The following is a 21,988-nucleotide window of genomic DNA, read 5'->3' as shown; positions in this document are numbered from 1 at the left end:
TTTAAGTTAGTAGCTTCTGAACCTATATTGTTCCTTATACCTAATCTAATTTGGTTAGTCTACTGGGTAGAAAACATTGATAAACTGTCAGATTATTTTTAAAAACAAACAAACCAAAAACTATCAAAATGGACAAGTCTATATCTTAGGTCAACTTATTCTTCTTCAAGAAACTGAAGATCAGGGTATGTGCATTCTTGCCTGTCTTCAGTGTCTTTAACTTGTAAAAAAAATTCCAAGTTGAGAGGAATTATACACAGATACTTATTTTTCATGGTTGAATTATGGTACCTTCTAGTATGGGTGTATAAATATGCACTCATAGATGTGTTTGCCTTATATGGAGTCAGATCAGTAGGCTGTTGGACCTAGCATGACAGGTAGCAGTTCTCCACGATCTCAAATAGAGAACTCTGTGCCCTACCAATGTGAAATTCTAACCAGAGATGTAAGAAATTGGAACCTTAATGTGTTAAAATTTGTTTTCTACAATGACCTAGGAACTTCCCTGTATACAGAAGGTATATCGTTAACTTGGTAGAACAAGGATCCACAATGCATGCTGTCAAAATTACCAAAGCTGAGATGCAAAAAAAGTGAAACTAAAGCAAAATATGTAGTAAAGTTTCAGTTGTATTGTTGTAAGCTGCTTTGAGGACACTAAAAATGGAAGAAATTAAATAACATGTGAGTGGAAGATTACCTAGGAAGTCCAACAGAGCTATGTTTAATTTCAAAAATAGATTAACTAAAAAAGAAGTTGAAATATACACTTAGAAGAGCCAGCTAGATTTTTGTTTATAGCCACTATAATAGATGCTAAAATAAAATGCGTACTTCATATTAGAAGAAGCACAAACAAATCCAGAAAGATAGTTTGTTTTTGTTTTTAAAAATACCCTGTAGTAAAGGCTATAAAAGGCAAGAAACTTACTTTTCCAAAAACAAACACAAACAAAACCCCCCCAAAACCATAATGACTAATTTGGACGTAATTTCAGAGGGGGGAATCTATCCATATTTATGTTCCATACCTTATCTGTCTAAATCTGACAGGGAAGGAGTATAGTTATTAACAAAAGTACAGGCAAAAGGAGTTGAAGTACAAATATAAATACAAATGAATTCACTTTGTCCAATGGAATATCATACATACATTGATCCTAAGATTGCAGTCCACTTGGAAGTAAGTCACATTTAACTGAGTGTGATTTCTTCCAAAATAAACATACATAGAAATAGGATGCCCAAGCAGACATAATAGGCAATTTCAGAAGTGATTAATATGGCAAGAAACCACAGCAAGCAATTCTGTCTTATATCTGTTTCATAAAGCTGAAGTACAGGAAGTCAGCTAGACAGGCAGAATGTCTCATTAAATGGGAAAGGTGTAAAGAATGAAAAACTGGAGATCTCAGCAAAGTTGAAGGAATTCTTTGTAAAAAAATTAAATTTTTAGTTATCTCAAATATAGACACTTGGATTTGTGATGCACTACTACAGTTCTGAGCCTGCTGTGGCGGGGAGGGCAGGATATAAATAAAATATTATTATTATTATTCTTTATAAGGTTCATTTGATATCTGGTCCTACCATGGCATTTTCAAATTTGTCTGTTATTAATAAAACCATGGAGGGCATTGTGGAATACATGCTACTTAGCATGTTAAGTAGTCATGGTGAAGACCACTAGGTTTATGTTCCATCTTCCTCACAGTGCTGATAGCCTTTATAATTCCTTTCTCTTGGGATCTCAAAGCATGTTTGTGTGACCTTCATGTTTCCTAGTGGGTTTTTTTTTAGCTGCCTGCTCCCTGTTTAGGAAGTAAAGCTCTGCAGCTGAATCTTCTTTTTGGTTGCATGTATGGAGTGTTTGAGCAAGATCTTAGAAAGTGGCAGAAATAAAGGTTTTAGAGCTTGCCCTTAATAATATTTTGAAAATTCAGGTTGGAAATACCATACAACTTGGATGTTATACCCCTCAAAGTCCATTGAAGAGTGTGATCTTGAGTTTGAAAGGGTGCAACTGTGCTCAGGAATGTGCATCTTCAGATTTCAGACAGGTTACTTCCAAAGAAGCAATGAGTTGGTCTTATTGTTCTTTTACCTAAAAACCAGAACTCATTTTCACTTACTAGCTTATGTTTAAGGGACTCTGGTTAAAAATGAAATTACTGGGATTTTAACAGATTGAATGTTTGGCCGGCCATATTTGTAAAATGACATACATTTTAACACTTACATAAGAACAAAGTTAGAGTCCAATGGCACCATTAAGACCAACGAAATTTTATTCAGGGTATGAGCTTTTGTGTACATGCACACTTCCTTGAATAAAATTTTGTTGATCGTAAAGGTGCCACTGGACTTTGACTTTGTTCTGCTGCTTCAGACCAACATGGCTGCCTACCCAGATCCAAACTTTACATAACAGAAAGAGTAAATTATTATTATTCATAATGAATAATATCATGAAAGGGAAATTTCAAATAGTAGGATCCAATAGCCTTGAGTGTGGGCTTGCCCACTTCCATTTCCTACTTTCTTTTTGAAGTCTTTGTGAAACTGTCTTCAGCTTCACAGATTGGGGAAGTTCTTTGCTTCCTTAGTAGATTTTCAAATTAAGGCTCAGTTGTATAACTATTAAGTTTTATTTGTCTTGCACCTGTTTTTATGTAAACTTTGTTTTAAAGTTCTTTTCTTGAGCTTTAGACTTTTAGTAAAATTGCATTCTTTTATTTTTTACTTTATACTTGCTGTAGGCAATCATGGCCAACAAAAATTGATGTTCCACAAGACCTAGAAGACGACCTTACAGCAACTCCTCTGTCCCATGGAACTGTTCCTCAGTCTCCAGCTCGCAGTGCTGAAAACATTCTCAATGGTCACAGAAATAAGGCACTTGGTGATTCAGCAAAGAAAGAAGAAATTCCTGAACTAGCTGGCCCAGCACTTTCTGTTGTTCCTTCAGTGACCTTAAAACCTACAACTAGTGGTCGGAAGTGCTTGTTTAGGGTGGAAGAAGATGAGGAGGAGGATGAAGAAGATAAAAAACCTGTTTCCCTTTCAACACAAGTTGTCTTGCGCCGGAAGCCTTCAGTTACAAATCGTCTTACTTCCCGGAAGAGTGCTCCAGTTCTCAATCAGATCTTTGAAGAAGGAGAATCTGATGATGAATTTGATATGGATGAGAATTTGCCTCCAAAACTTAGCAGGCTAAAAATGAATATTGCATCACCCAGCACTGTGCACAAACGTTACCACAGAAGGAAAAGCCAGGGTCGAGGATCTAGCTGCAGTAGCTCAGAAACAAGTGATGATGATTCAGAAAGTAGGCGACGTTTAGATAAAGACAGTGGATTTACTTATTCCTGGCATAGACGGGACAGTAGTGAAGGTCCCCCTGGCAATCAGGGAGATGGCAGTGGACAAAGCAAACCAAACAATGGAAATGGAGGTCTAGACAAAGCAAGCCCTGGTGATAACAATAAAGGAGGTGGAAGTCCTTCTGGTAGCTCTGGAGGAAGCACGAATAACCATTCAGGTTCTACACGTCGGTGTGCTGGATCTGGTAATTCAATGCAGTTATCCTCTAGAAGTGCAGGTGACCTTGTAGAAAGCCTCAAATTGATGAGTCTCTGCCTAGGTTCACAGATTCACAACAGTACTAAATACATTATTGATCCGCAAAACACCATATCATTTTCCAGTGTTAAGGTTCAGGAGAAATCAACATGGAAAATGTGTATAAGTTCTTCTGGGGGTGTAAATCCATCTTCATCTTTAGGCAGCATAAAATTCTTTTCTGACCAAATGTCAGACACAGCAAATGAATTGGAACGAATAAAAAGCAAGAACTTGAAAAATAGTGTGTTGCAACTACCTCTGTGTGAAAAAACAATATCTGTGAATATTCAGCGAAACCCGAAAGAGGGACTGTTGTGTACCTCCGGTCAAACTACTTGCTGTCATGTTGTTTGACAATAACCGGACTTAACCCATTCTACTTGACATCACCAATCTTCCTTTTCAGAGCTGTGAATACTTTATTTCACTGAAATCCTTCATTGCCATTGTCTTAATATTTTAAAGTGAGCTTTGAGCAGTAATTTATTATGTTTTAATTTTAGTTTGCTTGATATGACAATGCATGATTTTTTGCATGCTGCTAGCCAACACGGTTTTTTTGTTCCAAACAGACCAGACTATTGTGTATTTTTTTACATTTATAATTTTAATATGAAATTCTGGATTACAGTAAGGCTTGTATCCTAATCCAGTGTAAATGAAGCACTTAGTAGTTTCATGTTCTGCACTTAAACTAGGGAGAGGGAGAGAGAGTATTCTTGTTTCTAAGTGAAATGTCCAATCTTGTTCTGATCTGTTATACCTAAACTATGTGAGATGTGGCATAATTCTGTGTGTTTGCAATGGAACCAAAGCAATAATATTTTAGTACTGAAAACTCTTTTGGGAGCTTTCAGATTTCCAAGGCTTGTACAAAGCAAAACTGCACTGAAAAGGTGTCTTTAACTATGATTTTAATCCTACATCTTTGTCTTAAACTGTAATATATGGTAGGTAGTTGCAGAACTGAAGATCGTGTTTTGGGAAAGGCAAGATTTAAAACAACACTTTAAGGCAGCTTTTCTCCATAGAAATATTGTTACATGCAGACAATCTTTTAAAAATAGTAACTAAGGAAAATATAGTCATCTGTCTGGAGCTTTGTACAATCAAAGGGAAAATTGATTCAGTAATAGTACATAAAATCGTGGTAGTTAAGTACAGTGCAGGCCACTTAAAACGGACCAATGTATGTAGTTGTCGAGAGATCTATTCCAATAAACCAGTTCTTATGAATTGCCAAGTTGGTATCTTCTGAACATGTCCTCTATCCTGCCCATTAGCAGTCAGTCTATTTTCAATATTAATGTCAGCTTTGTTGAGAGCTTATTACTTTATGGATCAAGTATCTCAGCTGTTTTAACACTGCTGCCATGTACGCCATGGACACTTACGAGAGGCGGCAATCAACTCCATGTAAAGTTGTTTATACCAGAAGTTGTTCTGATACATAATTCAGGTGTTTTAATCAGATATTTTAATCAGATATTTTAAATGAAATTGATGGAAATAGAAACTGCATTTGGAACAGAGTAAGGACCTTTTAAATTTAACAGAGAGCCTAGTGGAATACACTGTAAATCTAATGTCTGATATTTCAGAATACAACATGGAATACAATTGCAGATTTCAAGAAATTCCTTTTGCTGTCATATTTATTTGCTGGATATAAAATAGCTGCCTTGTTGAATTTCCCTCAGTAACTCTCTCTCCAAATCAAGTCTAATAATAATAATAAAAAATATATGGATCAATTTCTTTCTACATTCTTCACACTGTTGTTGGCACACCTTTTTAAATCCCTTGCTATTGAAATGCTAGCAAATGAACTAGTTTGCATTTTTCTGTACAAAACGATACTTTTGACAAGATGAACTCTTTTGTGGACTTTTATCTAGAATCAAATATATATTAGATTCCTAATTTTGTGAAGGGCAAGAATGTTATTTTTTTCATGCCATGTGTGCTGGGTCTTCAAAGCAATGTTGGTAAGAATTGATGGAATTATGTAGCAACATCCCAGACAGGCACTGATGTCTGAAACAGTTTACACACGTTTAGTATCTTAATGCTAGTGAAATGGTCAAGTAGAATGCATTTCATTTACATTGTAGTCTGTAGAGCACCAAAGAGTATGTTTGGTTATGATTTATGTTGTTCACACTAACCCCGATCTTGCTAGTGATGCAACCCCAAGGCACGCTTACAAAAAAACCCCTTCCATTGAATTCAGCACAAATTATTTCCAAGCAAACAAGTTTGAGATGCACTTGTAAGTCTAAATGGTATAGCATATTTTAATATTTAGCCTAGTTGGAGCTTATACTTCTTCCCAAATACAGCAAGTCATAAATAAAACATTCTACTTCTTAAAACTTCAGTGTTTTTAAGCTGTTGCAGCTTAGTTTTGAAACAGCCTACCATGCTATATACCAATATAATATCAACAGCTGGAAGCTACAGAAACATGTGTGGGCGAAGCCATAGAACGTATTTGCTTGAAATTTTCTTGAGCAGGGATCTTATAAAGGGCCAGAAATATGGATAGTTCACAGAAGATAATGAACACAGCATCTATTAAAAAGTAGGAGAAACTTTATTAAAAGGGCATTGGCAATAAATTTTGCAGCTTTTTATTTTCATGTATTGTAAATATTCTTTCCACACCGTGTACAGCCTTGGAATGGCACCTTTTGACTAACCCAGGTGTGTGTGTGGGGTTTTTTTGTTTTGTTTTTATATACAAATGTATATATATGGTGCTCACTTTAGAACAGCAGTGTTGACCATTTATGCTGCATAGCTGTAATATAGCCTTATTTAGTTGTGTATGGTTGGTTGAACCTTTGGGTGTACAGATGTTACCTTGAGTGTCTTTTTATTCATTTGTTCACAGGTGAATGATTGTGCATGTGTTGTATGTTGTATTACGTTGTCATGTTAAAGGAGGGAGCAAATAAACCACTACATTAAAATATATTGGACCAAACTATTATAGAGCAAGTAACAGTTTCTTGTACCCCTTAAACCTGTCTTTACAAGTTGCATATAGTTACTGTAGCATATAAATTAAATATTGTGGAAAGCAACTAGTCTTGTATATTTCTGTATGTGTATATAATGTACTTCTAGCAACTTACCTGTATTTAAGATGTGACAATCTTGACACAGAATTTTACAAGTAGCAGTGAAATTAAGCAGAACGGAGGCCAAGAACAAGAAGCTATACATGTTACGGCGGGTACAAAAATATCAGTTGATCTTTGTCAATTGCTTCCAGCGATCATTTGGCTTTCTTCATTGTAAAAACATTCATGGTGTTACAAATGAAAAAGAAATCCAATTAATAAAACTGACCTTTTTATTGGTGCATAAATTACTTCCATGTCAACTTTGTACACTCAAATATGGCTACTGTTACATTACTGATTTATTGTGGTTTTAAGTCCTTGTCCATAATGCAGTATCTTATGTCATAACGGGTAAAAAATCCATACAAAGTAAAATTTTATTGCAAAAGCAGGTGGGAAATGCATTGCCCGTTAATATTATCTCACAAATAAACTGAAATTTGAAACATGTCTTGTAAATCTTTATCATTTTTTAAGAGAGTGTTGTGAAAATAAGACGGACTACAAAATCCATGCTTGGTGACATCCTGGTAGTGCACTGCTTGCTTGATCACAATTCTTGTTTCTTTCAAAGCTGACTTGCACATCAGTGGCATCTTTCCTTTTATTATTACTTTATCTGAAAATATATGGTCAGAGTAAAAAGTTTCAAACCAAGTTGGTACTCCAGCACTTAATCACTTGTTTTTGTTAAATATATATTCTGGTGTGTTATATATATATAAATATATATTCTGGTGTGGGTAGCTGTGTTGGTCTGAAGCAGCAGAATAAAGTTCGAGTCCAGTGACACCTTTAAGACCAACAAAGTTTAATTTGGGGTATAACCTTGTGTGTGGATGCACACTTCATCAGATACAGTGAAATGGAAATTACCAGTTCATACATATAGTTAGAGAAAGCCATGAATTGGCATACAGCATAATGAAGATAGGTAACAGATTCAAGGACCAAACAGGAATATCAAACATAGTTTATATGGTTACCATTTGTTTGGGTTTAATTCTGGGGGGAAACATAGTGAAGGAAATATTTCAAACTTGGGAGACTGATAGGCAGATGTATCCTTAATGCCATTGTTCTGAGTGTTGTAACAACTTGCAACTCAGCAATTTCCCTTTATAGTCTATTCCCAAAGTTCTTCTACAATACCACAGCTACTTTGAGGTCCCCCACTGAATATCCTGGAAGGTTGAGGTGTTCTACAAGGTTCTCTGTCTTGTGATTCTTGATGTCAGATTTGTGCCTATTTATCCTTTGGTGTAGGGTTTGACTTGTTTGGCATAGGTAGAGAACTGGACACTGTTGGCATATGTAATGTTAGAAGATGAGCATGTGAATAAGCCTGAGATGGTGTAGTTGATGTTGTTAGGTCCAATGATTGTGCTATATGAGTATGTGGCAGCAAAGCTGACACCCGAGATTATTGTAAGCTCTGGTCCCAGTGTCCATGTTCAAATCAGATATTGTATCATTGTGGATGAGGAGTTGTCTTTGCATAAGAAAAGGCTTGCTCCCCAGCACTTGTGAAAGAGAACTGTCATTAACCAATAGAGACTATATGTCATGGTGTTGAACCATTTTGAGTTGAGAGCTGTATGTAACCACTAGTGACGGTTCTGTTATTGTCTCTTGGGCCTCTCTTGCAACAGGTTTTCTTGGTACTATTCTGGCTTTTGTAATCTGTTTCGTGACCCTAATATTAAGGCCCTTTGATTTGTGCAGCACTGAATACAGTATTGCCTTTTAAGCTAGAACTTTTGTAGCTGGAAGTATAGGCTATTTACAATAGTTTTATGATGGGAAGGACAGGAGACATTAAAGGGAGATACAATCCCTTCTTGAATAAATTATACTAGTTTGTTTGAGCTCCACTATATTGCTTCTCAGAAGTGAGATTCTGTATGCCATGAAAGAGCACTTCCTTGTCTCTCACTTCAGATACAGACTGCTGCTTATAGAGTTACTGGAACTCTTCAGAAAAAAAAATATCATTTGAAAGATCTTATGGAATCCTACAAAGAACAGTAACAAAGGTGAGGCAAGGCTGGAAACTAGATGAATTGTAAAGACTATCACAGTATGGCAGATTGTATGACTTGAACACTGCATGTTATTTTCTCTGTAGGGGTGAAAGCTCAGTGGTTATAAAAGCTTTCTGTGTACTGAACTGGTGCATCAATTTTGAAGGTTGTAGCATTAAGGAAACACATTCTGGAAGTTTGCAGAACCTTCTCTCAAATAGAACATACTCCAGACTCATACTCAACTTGTTTGCCAGCACTACAGAGGCAAGCTAAAATTTCCACTGTCCTATCATAGATCTGCATAAGGACATTATAGCCGTTATATTTCCAATCTATGGTCCTAACAAGCTCCAGGCCCCATGCTTTCCACAATGAGGACCAACACAAACATCATTCAACTTCACCACCATGATCACCCCATCTCCCTTTAGTAATCCTTGTTACCAAACAGCCCAATTGCTTCTCTAGCTGGTTTATTGATTCTGATGTATTTAAAGAAATGTGTATGGTTTACTTTATATGCCTCTCAAAATCCTGTCAACTTGTATTTGCTTGTTAGAGGGGAGAAGGCAAAACACATGCATCTCTGGGCCACAAATATGGTTGAACCTCAATATAATTAGAAAAGTGTTTTGGTACACAGAAGAAAATAGGAGATTCCCAATGATTGCATGTTTTAATGGTTTCTCGCCAATTCTGATGCCATTCTTTATTAATACCACTTGCATTTAAAGATCCAGCCAAGTAGAAACCAATGCTGAGAAGGAAGATACAAGCACAGCTGTTGTTAACTGGTGCACTGGATTAAGATGACTGGATTTTGCTTCATGCCAAATGGTTTCTTTTCCAGTTCCTTAAAATAAATATGAAGGAGGCACAGATTTTTATGTTAAAATGGTACAGCAGTATCATACATTTTACAGTTTACATTTCTTCTTTTAAAAAACACAAACACTGAATTGGTCCCATGGGAGAAATTTATACATCACCATCATACAGTAAACAGGATTTAGATTCATATTTGTGGGGAACAATCTAATAAACAATCTACAAAATGAGATTAAACAGTCATGAGAATAAAATTGTCTAACTGCTGTGGGGGATATACAACTGCTGAGTGCTGCAGCCTCCAGAATTCTTTAAAAAGCTACAATATGAAATTATAGTTATAATTAATGTTTGCACTTTAAAAATATTTTATATCATTTTGTAACATTGGTGGTTATTGTGTATGCAGTCACTTCTGGCACAAGCTTCAGGTAGGTCCTACTTCGAAGTTTGAAAGGAAAATATATATATTTAAAAAATCAGGCTTCTAGTGGTGAATAAGGACAAGTAATATATCGTGGAGTGTTAAAGTGTAGTTATCAGGCATTTCTTGACATTAATACTTGTAAAATCTTACTATTTATCAGCAAATGCATAGGATACCATCTTAGGGTTTTTCTTCTTTCAGGGACTCTGTTGCCAGCTTCATTTGCTGAAGGAAAGGAGAATATGATGCAAGTTAGGCAAACATCACATCTGAAGGCGAATGGAAAAAAAAATACTGGTTTGAACATAAGAGTCTTTGCTGCTGCTGAGGCTTTGTTCCATAATATACTGTAAGCAAAAATAGAATTGCAGCTGCATTCAACATTTGAGACAGCCCAGAGTCCAGTAGCATCTGAAGAAGTGAGCAGTGACTTACGAAAGTTCATACCCTGCCACAAAATTTATTAGTCTTTAAGGTGCTACTAGACTCTCATGGAAGTATTTTAATATTCTGGATCAAGGCGGCTCGGCGGTGCTGATGTTGTTGGACCTATCGGCAGCGTTCGATATGGTCGACCATCGGCTTCTGGCGTGCCGCCTTGCCGACGCAGGGATCCAGGGGCTGGCCTTGCAATGGCTTTCCTCTTTCCTTGAAGGTCGGGGACAAAGGGTGGCGATTGGGGAGGAACTGTCCCAGAGACACATGCTTGATTGCGGGGTGCCTCAAGAGGCGGTACTTTCCCCGATGTTATTCAACATCTATATGCGCCCCCTTGCCCAGATTGCCCGAAGATATGGGCTGGGTTGTCATCAATATGCTGATGACACCCAACTCTATCTGCTTATGGACGGCTGGCCCGCCTGCGCCCCAGAAAATCTGGACCGGGCGTTACAGGCAGTGGCTAGGTGGCTTAGGCTGAGCGGGCTGAAGCTGAATCCGGCAAAGACAGAGGTCCTTTGCTTGGGTCGCTGCGGACCAGGAAGGGAAATCCCCCTGCCAGTTTTTGACGGCGCGCCGCTGACAGCGTCGGGCAGGGTCAAGAGCCTGGGGGTGCTATTGGAGCCTTCTCTGACGATGGAGGCTCAGATAGCAGCCACTGCCAAGTCCGCTTTTTTCCATCTTAGGCGGGCGAGGCAGTTGGCCCCCTTCCTGGAACGCGACGACCTAGCAACAGTGATTCATGCTACGGTCACCTCGAGGTTGGACTACTGTAATGCCCTCTACATGGGGCTACCCTTGTGCCGGACCCGGAAACTGCAGTTAGTGCAGAACGCTGCTGCCCGGCTGCTATTAGGGCTCCCAAGATGGGAGCACATTCGGCCGGGGCTCCGGGATCTGCACTGGCTGCCAGTAATATTCCGAGTCCAGTACAAGGTGTTGGTCATTACCTTTAAAGCCCTATATGGCCTAGGACCTGCCTACCTTAGGGACCGTCTCTCCCCACATGCTCCCCAGAGAGTACTACGTTCAGGTTCACAAAACCTGCTGGTAGTCCCCGGGCCAAAGGAGGCCCGTCTAAAATCCACCAGGGATCGGGCCTTCTCAATAGCGGCACCTTATTGGTGGAACCAGCTGCCGGAGGAGGTGCGGGCCCTGCGGGACCTAGGGCAGTTCCGCAGGGCCTGTAAGACAGCCCTCTTCCGGCAGGCCTATAACATCTAACTGACAATGAGAACATCTTTTGGATGGAACAAAATGCTTTTACAGACCGCTGGTTTTATTTTATCTTGTTTAGTTATACTTGTTTTATTAATTATGGTTTTAATTGTACTTGTGAATGTTTTAAATTGAATTATACGAATTATTATGTTGTGAGCCGCCCTGAGACACTTCGGTGAGAAGGGCGGGATATAAGTCTAAAAATAAATAAATAAATAAATAAATAAATTGCTGTGATCAATCAGCAATAATCACTCCAACTCCCATGTAAATTACACCAAAGTTCTCTGATATACTCTCTGGATTTAAAAATACGTTTTCAGAATCTTCAAAGTTATTCTTGGGATGTTCAAACCAAGCCTATTGGGAAACTGGCAAGACAGACAACACACCTTCAATGAAATAGACAGTATTGTGGTTGCAGGAGAAAATAAGGACAGTGGTTCCAGTTGTGGAAAGGAGGTTTGAACATCCAAAGAGTAACATTGAAGATTCCAAAAAACCCCTTATTTTTATATCCGAAGAGTACACCAGAGAACATCGGTGTATTTTACACGAGAGTTGGGTTGATTAATGTTCTGTACCCGATGGACCCTTAGGTTGTTTGTACACTGACCAATTAGAAAACATCTCTTCATTTCTTACATTTCAAAGGTGCACCCATAGCTGCAGTTCCCTTGATCTTTTAAAAAAATGTGGCTTTTATGATTGTAACTGGTAATAAAGTAGTGCTATGCTAATAAAATATAAATGTGGTACCAAATGATGGCTACTGACAGAAAATTTATCACAAAGGCTAGCAGGTGAAGGGGACATTTCAAAAGAAAGAACAGCAAGACCTTTGCTGAGTGACATTTGCAATCAAGAAACCACTAATTCAGCTATTTTAAAAAGCGGGACAAAACCTTTGACTATGGGGAACCAGAGCAAAATATGACAATGGTACTGCAATCAAGGAATACAGGATAAGCAATACAAAAAGTGGAGAATTCAGTCCCATCACTCACCACCCCATGGATTCCACCTCCCTCTGAAGCATCAGTAGCATTTGGTCAGTCCACACTAGATAGGCAGTGCTGCCATTGCCTTTGAAGCCACAAGAATTGTCACAAGCAACACTTTAAAAAGATGGGAGCCCAACATGAAAGATATTGCCAAACCACTCACTTTTAATGCCACCACTTTACAGATTCGGCATAACTGAGTAAAGAAAGTATAACCTGCAGAGAAAAGAGGTTGTGTGGATGCCGGCTAAGTTCCCCAATTCAATCATCCCTTGAGTGAATGCAATGAAGAGTAAGCATATGGCTTGGAAGAATTTTATAAGGCTGCTAACAGTACAAGTTCTGACAGTTGTTAAAAATTCAAATTAATCTCAGTTACCTTCATTTTCCACAAATTAAAATTCAATCAATTTTATCATTAAATCATACATTCAATCTATTAAAAGTTAAAATCAAAAGCATATTTCCCAATTGCTTCCAATAACATTTTTGCCATCTCTAAAAATTAGCCCTGAACACCAATCTTGAAACCCTTTTGAAAAATGCTCATGTTAAGACTTCAAAGTCTCCAGGAGAAGGAATCATTGGTCTGGCATATTAAAAAAAAAAACCCTCATGTCTTTGCTAACCTCTAATACATTTTTGCTTGTGTACAATCCTAGCAAAAAGGGTGGGGAAATCTAATAACTGAAAATAGTGTTCAAATTCTCCTTTAGCGGCCATTTAAACTTTGAATCACTTGAGAAATCAAAGTCGGTACCATTTGCAGAAATTAGATGCTCCTTTCTCTGATGAATGGAGAAGCTATGGGATGTTGTGGAAATCTCTTCTCTAAAGAGACGGAAAATCCTACAGGGAAGGGAGGTCCTTGTCTACAGGAAACCACTGGATCAGACTGCATGACATGTAAAATCAGAATTCTCTTCACTGTGCTCCAGAATAATAATGCCATAGAGTCCCTTAAAATGGTACACTTCCATTTTACCTATTAGTAAATTCAGTTTTGTTTATTGTACATTTTGTTTGTATGTGATCCTAGCAAGAGTGGAAAAAATATATGTGAGAGATAGTGCTATAATCCTCCTTCAGCAGGCTTGCTGCCTAACATTCAATTAAATGCCTTAAATCAGGAGTATCAAACATGCAGCCTGGGGGCCGAATCAGCGGTTGCCTGCTTCCTTCTCCCTCTCTCTTGCTTCCTTCTGCATCACAGCTTTCTTTGCAAGGCTTGCTCAATTGCACAAGAACTACAGAGCAAAACCTCTATTTTCTCCATTGGCTGAGGCTCCTCGAGAAGGAAAGGAGGAGAAATAGCTTGCTTCGCCAGGCTCTCTCAATCACACAGCAGAGGTACTGAGCCAAGCCTCTCTTTCTTCTATTGGCTGAGGCTCCTCCCCCTCCTGGTCTCCTGGAGAAGGAAGGAAAGAGCCACAGCTTCCTTTGCCCGGGTCCCTGGATCACACAAAGAAAGCACCTTTAAAACCAATGAGTGCTAATGTTTTAAGCATGTTTTAAGGATTTTTTTTTTAAAGAAAATCTTTGTGTTTGTCTTTGTCCTTTATATCTCTGCTACCTAATCTTAAATAGGCACATGCATTACCTAGCCTGACATGGTCTCATTTATGTCAGATCCAGCCCTCGTAACAAATGAGTTCGACAACCCTGCCTTAAATGCTTGGTTTAAAAAACACTTAGCAAGAGACAGAACACAACAGCAATATTGCATTCATAACCAAAATGTGGATTAATTTACATATCCCAAAGTAAATTTTTCAGGTTTTCAACCTTACTGTGTGTTCTAGTCTGCAAATGTGATGTGAATGTTCTAGCCTGCTATGCTGGCTATTTACAGCACAGAATTTGAGAACCAAGCATTTACACACATCAGATGGTGGGAAATTTGTACCAAGTATAAAATCAAACCATGAGCACCCACAATCCCTTTTTAATTTTAATAGCTTCATTATATTGACCTCTTCAGGACAAGCTTTTTATTCCTAAGGCAGCAAATACCAGAATCCATTTAAAACCTTTGCAGTTTCTGTGTAGTCCCAAACATGACCGGTCCTTTCATGTTCAGATCCAAGAGATGACTACTCAGTTACAGTTTTCTTCTCATGTTTGGGATTTTAAAATAATGTGCTTTTCACATAGCTCTTTGGAAAGATTTCTCAGAACACAATGAAGTAAGTACATTATTTTTTTTTTCTAATTTTCAATAGTCCTAACTTCTTTTTCTCTTTTCCTATGTACAGATGCTTCTGAGGTCCTCCTGAGTGTATTGAAGAAGGGCATGGATTCCTGCTGTGATAGTGGTGTGTTTCAGGATGTGTGCAAATTACCTTGGGCCTACCAAAATGGGATGTTTTCTTATTTTAAAGAAGAAGAAGAAGAAGATATTGGATTTATATCCCGCCCTCCACTCCGAAGAGTCTCAGAGCGGCTCACAATCTCCTTTACCTTCCTCCCCCACAACAGACACCCTGTGAGGTGGGTGGGGCTAGAGAGGGCTCTCACAGCAGCTGCCCTTTCAAGGACAACCTCTGCCAGAGCTCTGGCTGACCCAAGGCCATTCCAGCAGGTGCAAGTGGAGGAGTGGGGAATCAAACCCGGTTCTCCCAGATAAGAGTCCGCACACTTAACCACTACACCAAACTGGCCAACTCCACTAGAACATCAAGACATTCAAAATGAGCAGCAAATACATATCCAGTACCAGCTCTGTTCTGCAAACACCACTACTATTTAGTAGTTATCAGGATTACATGTTTTTCAATTCGCTGCTGCAAAATGAATGCATTCAGATAATGACAAATATACTGTAAATTTAACGTATTGTCCAGGCAAAGTTTGGCAAAAAAATAAAGAGGCTAAATTTCCAAAATTACTTCACAAATTATGTTTCCTAAAATATTTGGGCCAAGAAAAAACATGTTCTTCTCCGGAATTATACAGTCCTTGCACCACTCAGACTACAATTCAAGCATTACATTATAAGTAGTAATGGCAGCAGATCAAAATAAACAAAACTGGAGCATACATACAGTTCCCATACTAATTTGTTATTTATAGTAGAGCTGATGAGGAAAAACTGTATCAATTGCAATTTAGGTTGAGGAATCTACTATTGTAATTAATGCTGTGCTGCTGTAATAGTTTATGATTTAGAGCACAATACTTGGCTTTGGAAAATCTTTACATAGTATGTGACTTAGGCAATATGAAAAGGTAACCACAGCATACCTTTTCCAGAACATAGGTAACAGGAGGAAAACATTATCCTTTAATGATGAGATTAAAAATGTTAAAGCATTAATTCAAATTTAGAAATAAAGGAGGATTTAAAATATGGAGGAGGAGGAATTGTCATAATCAGGTATTTGACTCGTAGATGGTGTTCTGCAATTTGAGATCTAGCCAAGTTCACAGGAATCGACCCTTGGCACTTACCGTGAGGGGTCCTTCTCCTAAGAGGACAGGAGGACATCTTGGGTGTTTTCCCACCGTCCAATCAGGGAGGCAGGAATCTAAAAGATCTTCCCCTTCCTGTGGCTGTGGGAACCACCCTTCAGTTCGGGTGACTCCGAGAAGCAGTACAAAAAACCTATATCTAGTAAAAAAAAGGAACTTCTCATGCAAACAGATAACGGTACGTCAGGTACAACTGCCTAAACGCGGCAGATTGAAATTCAAGGTAAACCCTAAAAAAGGAACGTAAGAGAGAAAAAACAGGCCCATGACAATGGACATAATTAGTAGAAAGTACCAGCAACAGGTGTAGAATAACGGAGTAGGAACAGGCTGCCCAAGGTAGGGCGATAGATGGGAGGGCAAGATGTCCTCCTGTCCTCTTAGGAGAAGGACCCCTCACGGTAAGTGCCAAGGGTCGTTCTCCCTAAGAGGCGGAGGACATCTTGGGTGCTCCCAGAGCAGTATTGTTAAGCAGGGTGGGGTCGCCCTACTCGGGCAGGACGTGTTGAAGGATTCGCCTGCCGAAGGCGGCGTCTGCTGATGCGTAGCCATTCAGTTTATAGTGCCGGATAAAGGTGGATATTGAAGACCACGTAGCTGCCTTGCACACCTCCTCGACAGAGGCGTTCTTATTGAAGGCCGCGTTGGCCGCTGAACTCCTGGTCGAATGTGCCGTGATTCCTTGTGGAACTTTGAGGTGCAACGCCTTGTATGCCTCCGTTATGCACTGCTTGATTGCATAACTGATGGCAGACTTGGACATCTTCTGTCCCATTCTGGGTTCTGCCACATTGACAAACATGGCGTCAGATTTACGAAATGTCTCAGTCCTAATCAAGTAGATCTTGAGTGCCCTGCGCACGTCCAAGGTATGCCACGTGCGCTCCTTCGGGTGCTTGGGATCTGGACAAAACGATGGTAGGTTGATCTCCTGGCTCTGGTGGAATCTAGAGGAAATCTTCGGGCGGAAAGTGGGATCCGGGTACAGAACGACCTTGTCCTTATGAAATACGCAAAGCTCCTTCCTGACCGACAGCGCACCGATTTCCGAGATCCTCCTGGCCGAGGTTATTGCCACCAAGAAAATCGTCTTCATGCGCATTATCCTTAATGGTACGGACATTAATGGTTCGAAGGGTGGATTGGTTAGAGCCGAGAGCACCGTGTTCAGTCGCCAAGTTGGAAAGCGATGCGTTTGTGGTGGAGAGCTCAAGGAAGCCCCTCTAAGGAACCGCCGAAGGTGTGGATGGGATGGCAGATGTACGCCATCTACCTGCTGGAGAACTGATGCTAGGGCCGCGACCTGTCGTCTGAGAGTAGCAGGTTTCAGTCCGGATTGGAGGCCGTCTTGAAGAAATTGTAGGATCCTAGGGATCGTAGGCTGTAGCGGGTCCACCTGTTTTCTCCTACACCACCTGTGGAAGGCCTTCCAAGACGCGTTATAGATCCGTGTAGTGGATTCTCTTCTGGAAGCTAGAATTGTATTGGTCACATCACTAGAATAGCCTAGGTCTAGTAGTGATCTCCTCTCAACCTCCACGCGGTCAGACTCAGCCATTCGGGATGGGGGTGCCATACTGGTCCCTGCAATAGCATGTCTGGTTGAACTGGTAGGTGGAGGGGTTCTTCTACCGACATCTGCTGAATTGAAGAAAACCAAGGACGACGAGGCCACCAGGGTGCAACTAGTATGACCTCGGCCCCCAGCCGGCTGATCTTCCTGAGCAACTTGGGAATGACCGGTATCGGGGGAAAGGCGTATAGGAGATCCTGCGGCCATGGAGATGTTAAGGCGTCTGTGGCCTCCGCCCGACTGTGGTAGTACCTCGTGAAGAACCGAGGGAGCTGGTGATTCTGGTGAGACGCAAAGAGATCCAGTGAAGGTGGGCCGAAATGGTTCACTATCTTCAGAAACAAGGCCCTGTTGAGCGACCACTCCCCTGCTTGAATGCTCTCCCGACTGAGCCAGTCTGCTTGGACATTGCAGGCCCCCTTGATGTGCTCCGCTCTTATTGATTTTAAATGGAGTTCCGCCCATTCGAATAACTTCGCAGCCTCCTTGTAAAGGGAACTGGACCTGGACCCCCCTTGATTGTTTAAGTAGGCTTTCGCTGCTATATTGTCCGTTCGCACTAGCACGTGCTGTCCCGATACCTGGACCTGAAAGTAGAGTAGTGCCAATCGTATGGCCCGGAGCTCCAGAAGGTTGATTGGAAGAGTCGACTCCTTGGCTGACCACAGACCCTGTGTGGGAACCTCGTTGAGAGTAGCCCCCCAACCTGAGAGGCTGGCGTCTGAGAACAGTTGTAGTTCTCTCTCTGCGGCGTAGACTCTTCCCTGCCGAAGGTTGGTGGTCTTGGTCCACCACAGAAGACTCTCCTGGACCTTCATCGGTACCGTCAGTGAGATGGCACATCTCTCCATGATGCGGAGTTGATAGGGTCGTAGAAACATTTGCAACTGTCTGGTGTGATGGCGACCCCACTGTAATGCCTCGAGATTCGAGATCAGGAGACCCATGAGCCTTGCTAGTGTCAGGAGCGTTGATGATGACCCCTGAATCACCTGCTGTACCAGTGTCTTGGTCTTTGAGATCTTGTCCTCCGGAAGGAATATGGAGTTCAAGTTGGTGTCGATTATCATGCCCAGATGTTCCAGTTTCTGGGTCGGATGTAACTGGCTTTTGGATAGGTTTATTAAGAACCCGTGCTGTTGCAGGCAATTGACAGTGCGCTGGACGTCCAATTCCGCTTCCCTCCTCGACGAAGATCTTATCAACAGGTCGTCGAGATAGGGGTGCACGTGGATTCCCCTCTGTCTGAGGTGTGCTATCGGATTCACCAGGACCTTGGTGAACACCCGCGGTGCCGTCGCCAGGCCGAATGGAAGGGCCCTGAATTGGTAGTGCGATCTGTTCACGCAAAAACGAAGAAATCTGCGATGCGCGGGTAGGATCGGAATGTGCAAATAAGCCTCCGTTAGATCCAGTGATGCCATGTAATCTTGGTGATGTAGGGCTTCTGTAATGGACCTGATGGACTCCATTCTGAAGTGTCGAAGTTTGATGTTCTTGTTCAGGAATTTTAAGTCCAGGATCGCCCTCCAGTCCCCGTTCCTTTTGGGCACTGTGAAGAAGATCGAATAGACACCTTGACATCTCTGGTTCAAGGGAACTTGTTCTATAGCTGCGATCTCTAGGAGGTGGTCTATAGCCCTGAGGGTAACATTCCTCCGACCCGGGTTCGAGCGAAGAGGAGAAACGATAAAGCGGTCTGGGGGTGAGCGCTTGAATTCTATCGGGTAGCCCCGAGTAACAATGTCCAGAGTCCATGAGTCCGCCCGTGACTCCCTCCAGGCTTGATGGAAGTGAAGCAGGCGGCCCCCTACTGGGATGAGATCCCAGTCATGCCTTACTGGGCTTGGGGCCCTTCTCAAACTTGTCCGATCGGTTGGGCTGGTTCCTCTGGAATCGGGGGTTGGAGAAGTTCTTGCGGAAAGTTTGTTTGGATTGACTCCAGGATTGTCTTCTGTATTCTTGTTTAGGCTTGGAGAAGTTGGCTGTGTTACGAAAGGAACTAGAACCGAACCCCCGTCTGTCGGGGCGTCTCAGAAACTTTGGCATTGCTTTCTTTTTGTCTCACGTCTCCACCAGGATCTTCTCCAGTGAGTCCCCGAATAGCTTCTCTCCTTGAAAGGGATAGCCTGACACGATGGATTTTGAGTGATTGTCGGCTGGCCACGCTCTCAGCCATAAGCCCCTTCTCGCGACGGTGTTAGCTGCCATCACCCTGGCTGAGAACGAAAGGGAGTCCAGTGAGGCGTCCGCTGAGAACTCTGCTGCCCGCATGAGTCTGCTGGTGCCCTCCAGAATCCTCTTATCCGTGTCTGGTACGAGTTGTGCTAAGCGTCTGACCCACACTATTGCTGCTCTAGCCACAATAGAAGTAGCAGTAGTTGCCTTGATGGCCAGGGCTGTGGCCTCGTGGCTCCTCCTCAAGGCCAGGTCGATTTTCCTGTCCCAACTGTCGCGGACTGAACCCTGACCGTCCTCAGCTAGCAACCCCTGGGACTGTAGGGCTGCCACGGGAGCATCGACCAGGGGAACCTGTAACATATCGTTAGCAAAAGAGGGAAGCTCATACAATTTTTTGACAGAATTGAGAACCTGCTTGCTGACACTTGGTTTGGCCCATTCAGCTTTTAAATGACGTTCAAAGAACTCTGGGAAGGGGAAGACGTTGTCCGAAGCACGGTGCCTTGGGAAGAACTCTGCGTTTCCCTTGGGCTTATTTTTGGGGTTAGTCAGGGAACTTGTAGTTTCCTGTTCCTCAGGTGACCCCTGAAGGTCCAGTGCAGCTAGCACTTTGGGAAGAAGAGATTGAAACTCCTCTGGTTTGAAAAGGCGTGAGGAGGGTTCTGGCACAGTAGTGCTCTCTATTTCTTCATCTGAGAGGAATTCACCCTCCTCCCGTTCTTCCCCATAAGACTCCTCCAATAGAGCTTCATATGGGAGCCTCTCACCCTCCCGGAAATCACTGGCTGAGGGACCCCTTGGAGCCTTAGAATGCCCCCTGGATCTCTTGGGAGATGGGGATCTGGAGGAGGAAGCATGGCTAGGGGACCTTGGTCTCTTGTGGGTGGCTGCCATAACTGCCGCACCCACGGTCTGTTTTATGGAGTCTAAAAATTCTGCAAACAAAGAGGGCCCCATGGTGGGTACGTTACCAGAGCCCCTCGGGGGCTGGTAGGTCTGCGGAGCTTCCTGAGTTGGCTGGTCACTGAAGGCGCTGGGGTCTCCCGCCTGGAGATTGGCATCCATCGTCCCCCGCCACTGGAGGCTGTCGGCCTGCAGGCCCGCTTCCTTTCGCGCCTTTTTGTGGCGCTCAAAATGGCCGTCGCGGCCGGAATGCAGCTCTGAGGAGGCCTCCTCCGCTGCAGAAAAAGACCAGCGCCGCTTCCTTTCGTCTTTTCTTCTGCCCCTACAGGGCACGTTGCCGGCAGCCGAGGCAAGCCCCAAGGTCATGCCGGCTCCGGGAAGCGGCCTTTCGGCCCCACGCGATGCGTCGGGTGCCGAGTCGTCATCTAAAAAAGGATCTCTCCCCCGACGTGCCATCTGGCCTCTATTCGCGCCGCGGCTTGCGTTTCGCTCGCGGTTTCCGCGGCGCCGCTCCTCTCTCCGAAGGAAAATGGAAAGGGGGGGGGAGGAGTAGTGAAAGGAAGAAGAACTGGTGAGTGAACAAAGGGCTGCAGTATTTAGACAAAGGGTAAAGTAGAATAATTAGATTAGGATAGGAAGGAGAAGAAAAGGATCTGAGGAAAGTTTTTTTTTTTTTTAAGAAATTAGTCTCTCTCCAAGAAAAAGAATAGGAGCCTATTCTAAACACTTGCTCTCCCTGTTGAGGCAGGAACAGAACTGAAGGGTGGTTCCCACAGCCACAGGAAGGGGAAGATCTTTTAGATTCCTGCCTCCCTGATTGGACGGTGGGAAAACACCCAAGATGTCCTCCGCCTCTTAGGGAGAACTTATTGTTTCAAGCAACACTGTCTTCTGGAGCTGAGCTAGTGTTATTTGCTCAGTGCCCAGAATGCCCGGGTGTTTCTTGAAACTCCAAGGGCTCCAATGACAACTGGCACAATGGTAAGCCTCTTCTCCCAGAGGTGCGCTAATTCTATCTTCTATTTCATGACCTTCTGCTGTTCACTGCCACCGCCCCCCCCCCCATTCTGCTGTCTCCTGGGATTGCAATATCAATTATCCAAACCCTATTATTTGGTTTTTTTTACAACTGTTATATTAGGGGTTGTTATGCTCCA

General features: G+C 42.0%; 2 protein-coding genes across 4 annotated transcripts in view; one reads left to right on the top strand and one right to left on the bottom strand.

Moving 5' to 3' along the window:
- SNRK (SNF related kinase) overlaps positions 1-7,208 on the top strand; it is a 36,754-nt gene extending 29,546 nt beyond the window's left edge. Inside the window, exon 7 of the mRNA XM_060248843.1 lies at positions 2,763-7,208. Coding sequence (XP_060104826.1) covers positions 2,763-3,981 — 1,219 coding nt within the window. The 3' untranslated portion in view covers positions 3,982-7,208. The remainder of the gene's footprint in view (positions 1-2,762) is intronic.
- Positions 7,209-9,442: 2,234 nt separating this feature from the next.
- Positions 9,443-21,988, bottom strand: part of ANO10 (anoctamin 10) — a 96,224-nt gene continuing 83,678 nt past the window's right edge. Inside the window, exons 13-14 of one of the 3 annotated variants that reach the window (XM_060248846.1) lie at positions 10,191-10,265; positions 9,443-9,638 (exon numbers count right to left, since the gene is read on the bottom strand). In XM_060248846.1, the coding sequence (XP_060104829.1) occupies positions 10,221-10,265 (45 nt within the window). In that variant the 3' untranslated portion in view covers positions 9,443-9,638; positions 10,191-10,220. Of the gene's footprint in view, positions 10,266-21,988 lie in introns of all 3 variants that reach the window. The other 2 variants (XM_060248847.1, XM_060248845.1) reach the window with 2 other exon arrangements.

The sequence above is a fragment of the Heteronotia binoei genome, chromosome 10 (genome assembly GCF_032191835.1).
Source record: "Heteronotia binoei isolate CCM8104 ecotype False Entrance Well chromosome 10, APGP_CSIRO_Hbin_v1, whole genome shotgun sequence".
NCBI lineage: Eukaryota > Metazoa > Chordata > Lepidosauria > Squamata > Gekkonidae > Heteronotia > Heteronotia binoei.
Note: the sequence above shows the minus strand (reverse complement) of the source record. Positions and strands in the feature narration are given on the sequence as shown.